Raw genomic sequence first — 5,754 nt, 5'->3', positions numbered from 1 at the left:
GTTGGGGGAGGAGAGTGCACTGTTGTCAGGAGAGTGCTGCGGTAGGGCCCAAGCAATGCCCAGTGCGGCGCGGCAGAGGGGCCTGACACACCCCAGGTTGTGACGTGCAGGGTGGCGCTCGGTCAGACCGTGAGTCACAGGGCGGCGCGATGCTGTGAGTGCAGGCGCGACTGTTGCAGGGGCTCCAGAGGGGCCTGCTGCTGGCGGCGCTCACTTGAATGCGCCGTAGTGCTCGCGGAAGAGGCCAGTCTCGGCGATGCAGCCGGGGTAGAGCGACGCAAACTGGACCTTGCTCTTGCCGGCGTAGCGCCGCGTGAACTCGCGCATGGTGAGCATGTTGCAGACCTGGGGGCAGGGGAGCACAGGGACGTTTGGCGGGGTGTCAGCCGGTGCCGCAGGTTCTGCCACGCGCATGCCGTGCACAGCCATCTTCCTGGCCCCTGCCTGCATCGGACATCTTTATGCCCGCTCACAGCTACACCGCTTGGACGATACCCGGAAGCCGAGTGCGCGGCTGCCGCCCTGTAGCAAGCCCTTCCCTCCACCTTCCTCCGTCCCCCCGCCCTCCTTGGCAACCGTTTTCTCCCCAGCGCCAGCCCCCCCCCCACCTTGGAGTCCTTGTAGGCCTTGGCACCGTCAAACTCCTTGCCGTCAATCATGACGGCGCCGTCCTGCAGACCAGACAGGTCACCCAGGTCGGCCTTGGGCGGCACGTTGCCCGCCATGGTGTTGGTGTTGCCCGTGATGGACCCCACGATCACCATGCGGGGGCTGTTCCATGGGGGGGGGGGAGGCGGAACAAAGGGGGTACCACGTCACTGGGGTGCGTGCGCGGCACTGGCTGTGCCGGGCATCTGTGGACCAGGCGTCGGGAGGAGCGGCGCAACGCGGCTACGCCCCAGTCAGTCAGAAGCACCGGCCAGCCTAGCGCCGCGAAGCTCAAACCCCTTGAGCAAGGGCTCGTCAACCCCAACCCTCAGCATGGCGGGCGGGCTCACTTGGCCGAGGGCGAGGCCTCCAGGTCCTGGAGCAGCAGGTTGGCCAGCAGGAAGTGGCCCAGGTGGTTGGTGCCCACAGACACCTCAAAGCCGTCGGCAGTGAAGCGCGGCTCCTTGGCGGTCGGCAGGTAGACAGCAGCGTTGCACACGAGGGAGTCGATGCGGCGGCCGCTGGCACGGAAGGCGTCCACGAACTGGCGCACGCTGTCGAGGCTGGCGAGGTCGAGGTGCATCACGGTGTAGGAGCCGGAGGGGAAGCCCAGGCGCTTAGCCGCAGACACAGCCTTGCTGAAGTCGCGGCACGCCATGACCACGTGCCTGGGGGGGGGTCGAGGTGGCAGAGGGGCGGTGAGGGGGATGCAGGGCACATTGGCCGGTGTCCCTGAAGGGAGACGATGGAGGCCGGGCCTATCTCAGGTGACGGCCGGGCACTGGCCAAGCTGCAGTGTGAGCTTGGATGGGGGATGAGCAGTCAGCCGCGGTGCCCGTGCAAAGCCGACATGCCGGGCGAGCTCCAGGCGCGTTAGGCGTTGTGCGCCTGTGTGAGCCGAGCTGCGAGGCGTGCTGAATTCGCAGAAGCCCACCAGTCGCCGCTCTTGGCCAGGGCTGCGGCCGCGTTGAGGCCGAGGCCGCTGGAGGCGCCGGTGATGATGACGGTGGGCTTCTGCTCGGTGGCCTTGGCGCTGGTTGAGGGCGCAGCGGGGGCGCTCACCGAAGCAGTGGCGGCGGCGACGACCTGCGAACATCAAGGGTTGGGGTGGGCGCTCTTGCTGTGATCGCACCAATCCCGGTCAGCAGGGTGGCGGGCCAGGCGGCACAGCTAGCCGGCATGGCGGCGAACACTACGCGATGCGCTCGAGCCTAGCGCAATCCGTTCAGCAGGCCCCGTCGTTTCTGTGACCCCACTGCCAGCAGCAAGCCATGCATCATTGCAGCTGGCTGCGCATGTTGCTCCACCCAGAGCATCAACGGTCGTACCTGGCGCAATGCCGCAGCGCGGCCGATAACGCCGCTGGGCGAGGCAAAGCTCGCCACAGTAGTGCGAGACACGCCGACATGCACGCTGGTTCCCACACGGGGAGCTGCCAGGCGGGCCGATCCAGCACACCCAGCCGCGGTCTTCGAGGCGAGAGCCATCGTAATTTGTGCTGCTGGATCTTGCAATCGCGCAGGTGTATCGAGTTCAGTAAATGCCTAGTATCGGCACACATCACGCTTTCGAGCCGATCTGTGACCCAACCGTACAGCTTCCGTCTACGGTACGAAAGCTTTCCGCATGTGTGCGTGCGATGGGCATTTCAGGAGTCCAAATTCACGAAATTGTCGAGATTCACTACAAGTGAGCAGCCTTTGACCACCTGCCCGAGCCGCCTCTGTGCCGGCTGACATGGCAATTGTCAGTTGGCCTCGGGTGAAGTCCTGAAGTATGGAGTCACCCGCGCTAATCCAGACAATCGCAGTGAGAGTATGGGGTGTGAAATCTCACTGCGGCTGCATGATTTCTCTACCAGCAATTTTAAACTCGATGGAAGTTTCGGCAAGGCACCAAGAGCTTCCGCAAATTTGCAGGGTGCAGAACTGATGGTGTGCGGGGCTGTTGCGGAATCGCACAGCCACCTTCGAACTCAGATCAACCCCGGTGACAGCTGTGTCCAATGCCAGACAACTATCTTACACGCCGTGTGCACGACCGCAGGTGTGCGTGCACTCCCGCGTGTGCACATGGTACAGGCACGTGTGCATGCGTGCATTGATCAAGGGCACACGTTGCAAGAGTGTTACACGCATGCCTGCTGAAGCTTGGGATAACAAATTTATAATTTCATGGCTGTCCTTCACATCATGAATAGTTCGACACTCAACAACAGTACCTGAGTACTATGGCTCGAGAACCAGACTCTTCAGCAACGACACGCTGGTGCCCGCGGTCAATCACGCTAGTCCGGCTGGCGTTTGGGACGCAGGTTTCATCAAGAAGACAAAACCCTGGGCCAAATGGGGTGGTGATGAGGTGAGGAGCCAGCTGCGAGGATTGTCGGCGCACCTGAGGCCCCCGAGCACAGTGTTGTATCAGAGTTGGTCAAACGGGCCTGCTCTCTACCGCGCCCTACGGCATGAACGCTATGGCATCTACGGCTATAAATCAACTGTCATGGCAGCGGTCATGTACGTAACCATACAACAGCGCCGTCTCTTGCAATCCATGCAGCATGAGGCCCAGCAATGATCTTAGATGCACTCCAGCAATCAGCACACAAGGCCACGTAGGCTGCACTTGTTTGGGTAGCTGTGTCATTGAGTGAGAGTTTGATGGCAAGCGGTGTGGCAGTGATCAGCAACCACCAGCTGTACAGGGTGGGATCATCAGGGGCGGGCCAGCGGGTGCTTCTGGTGTGAGCTGATGAGCGAGGCGTGCTACTTTGTTACAGAAGTCCTGCGTGTGGTTGTGCCGGACGTCTCGCGTATAATCAGCTGCTTGTTTTGATACGAAAGGCCGCCAAAAGTGGCACACAACAATTCAGCTTCGCAGCGGGTCACTGGCTCCGTCCGGGTGTGTTGTGGCCGCGCAAAAGACAACAGCACACGGCGTAAGAAGCAACCAGGCATAAACTTCACGCAGTCTCACAGTTTTATTTTGATTGCTGTCTCAATAATATCATACGCACGCCGTCAAGACCGTGGTGCTCTCACTCGTTGTTGCTGCCACCTCACCAGGCCGACCAAAGCGGGTGAGCGGGCCCACGATCGAGGAATTACAGCGCAGTATCATCTTAGTGGCGCAGGCTGTGCCGCAGCGGGGCTCTGAGGGGGGCGGGGTGTGCATCGGTCGGCGGCGCCCGGCGCCACTGGCAGTAGGAAGCTGCTTTGCCGAGCAGAGGAAGGTGATTGCGCGGCATTTCAACGCGTCTCACTGGCAGCCATTTTGCCCTGGAAGCGTTGTGACAATATCATTGTGCCCCTTGTACCCCCTGTCTACCCCCAGAGTCCGTCGAGCACCAGCCCCCACACCACCATGCGCTCCCAAGCGCGCCCGCGACGCGCCGCCGCCGCCGCCGCGCTGCTGCTGGCGCTCTGCGCCGCCGCTGCCCTGGCGCCGGCACGCGCCACGGGCGGCACGTGGGCGACGGCCCCTGCCACGGCAGCTGCGCGCACGCTGTCAGCCTCTTCGCCCACTGGCGGTTCCTCACAGGCATCCGCCGGCGCCAATTCGGGTGCCGCCGCGGCGGCACCCGTGCTGTACTCTGCCATGGGTGTGCCCACCTCCCAGCAGCAGGCGCCCGTACCCTACTCGTCCTCCACCACCTCGGCCACCTCGAATGGCGGCGCTGTGCCCACCAAGCAGGGCACCAGCGGCGCCCGCGCCGCCGCCAGCGGCAGCGGCAGCAACGCTGGCGGCGGCGCCAGTGCCAGCGCCTCGTCCAACGCGGGCGCAGGCATGGCGGCACCTATCGGTGTTCTCCCCCCCGCCGCCTTCATGCCCCCTGGCTTTGCGCCGCCGGGCATCATGGGCGCCGTGGCCGGCCCCTACACCGCCAGCGCATCCGCGGCCTCGTCCTCGTCCTCATCGGGCGGCAGCGGCCCCACCGCCGCCGCGCCGGGCGCGTCCCCCTGCCGCAATGTGGTGGACACGAGCAGCAGCAGCTGCGCCAACGGCAACTGCTGTGCCGTGAAGCAGCGCGTGACGGCGTGCCCGAAGCACACGACGGCGATCGCGGAGATCAATGGCGTCAAGGGCAGCTGCTGTGTCGTCATGATCCGCAAGACTGACAACAAGGTGTGTGGGTGTGTGGGTGGGGGTTGGGTGTACCGAGAGTGGCAGAGGCGGCTGCTGCATGCTGCGACCAGGGCGCGACTTGATGACGTGGGGTGGTGTGAGGTGGGGTAGGATGGTGTGGTGTGGCGTGGGGGGATGCTGAGGAGCAATTTGCTAGAGTTGTTCGGTGCAGCTCAACCAGGGCGGGGATTGCAGCAGTGGTGGCTGCTTGTACAGCCTTAGCGCCATGCCCTGCGCCCCAAACAGAAACGTTTTCCACTCACTGCAGCTGTCCCGCCCCACAACCGCCACACCTCGCCCTCAACGCACCAACCGCAGCCCGTGACGTTCTGCGCGACGCCCATGAAGCAGCAGGGCACGCGCCAGTTCCCCCCCGGCGTGGTGGTGACCATCAACCCCGACTGCGTCAACAACAACGGCGGCGTCGCGCCCGCGCTGTCCTGCACCGCCACGTTTGAGAAGCTGCCGTACGGCTTCTCGCTGGCCAAGGGCCCCTCGTCCACGTTTGCGGCCGGCCAGGGGCCGTGGACCAAGGAGGTGGCACCCTGCGGCAACGGCGCCTACGGCGGCCTGTGGCAGAGCTCCACCGTGGACAAGGTCACGCGCGCCACCACCTTCAACATGAAGTGCCAGTGACGCGCCGCGGACGCCACGGCAGGGCGGGGCGGAACGTCGGCGCGACGGGGTGCGGCGGTGCGTATGCGACCAGATGCAGGGCGCGCGGGGCCGCCAGTCTGTCGCGCCGCTTGGCGCTCGGTGGCGGCTCAGGTCCTTGGTGCCCGCCCCTCTGAGCCGCAGCGATGCGCTCACGACACCAGTTCAAAGTGGCCGTGATGGCGCAGTGGCGCACCTGTGCGCAGGGCCCGTGTTGGCTCGCGCTGCCGCAGCTCGTGGTGCTGGCAGCCTCTTGCGTCACCCCGCAATGACATCACCTGCTGCGCTGGCCGGCAAATGAGATGACAACCACCCCGTCTGTGCGGG

General features: G+C 64.5%; 2 protein-coding genes across 2 annotated transcripts; one reads left to right on the top strand and one right to left on the bottom strand.

Annotated features, from left to right (window-relative positions):
- Window positions 1-210: 210 nt before the first annotated feature.
- MNEG_12253 (protochlorophyllide reductase) lies at window positions 211-2,135 on the bottom strand (the record flags this gene model as incomplete). The annotated part of the gene is made up of 5 exons (XM_014039276.1): window positions 211-345; window positions 609-771; window positions 999-1,316; window positions 1,583-1,734; window positions 1,977-2,135. 5 exons carry the CDS (start codon window positions 2,133-2,135, stop codon window positions 211-213), a joined length of 927 nt encoding a protein of 308 aa, XP_013894730.1.
- Window positions 2,136-4,011: 1,876 nt separating this feature from the next.
- On the top strand, window positions 4,012-5,409 carry MNEG_12252 (hypothetical protein; the record flags this gene model as incomplete). The annotated part of the gene is made up of 2 exons (XM_014039275.1): window positions 4,012-4,773; window positions 5,092-5,409. The coding sequence occupies 2 exons, from the start codon at window positions 4,012-4,014 to the stop codon at window positions 5,407-5,409; spliced, it is 1,080 nt and encodes a 359-aa protein (XP_013894729.1).
- Window positions 5,410-5,754: the final 345 nt, after the last annotated feature.

This window comes from Monoraphidium neglectum, assembly GCF_000611645.1.
Source record: "Monoraphidium neglectum strain SAG 48.87 unplaced genomic scaffold scaffold03147, whole genome shotgun sequence".
Classification (NCBI taxonomy): domain Eukaryota; kingdom Viridiplantae; phylum Chlorophyta; class Chlorophyceae; order Sphaeropleales; family Selenastraceae; genus Monoraphidium; species Monoraphidium neglectum.
Note: the sequence above shows the minus strand (reverse complement) of the source record. Positions and strands in the feature narration are given on the sequence as shown.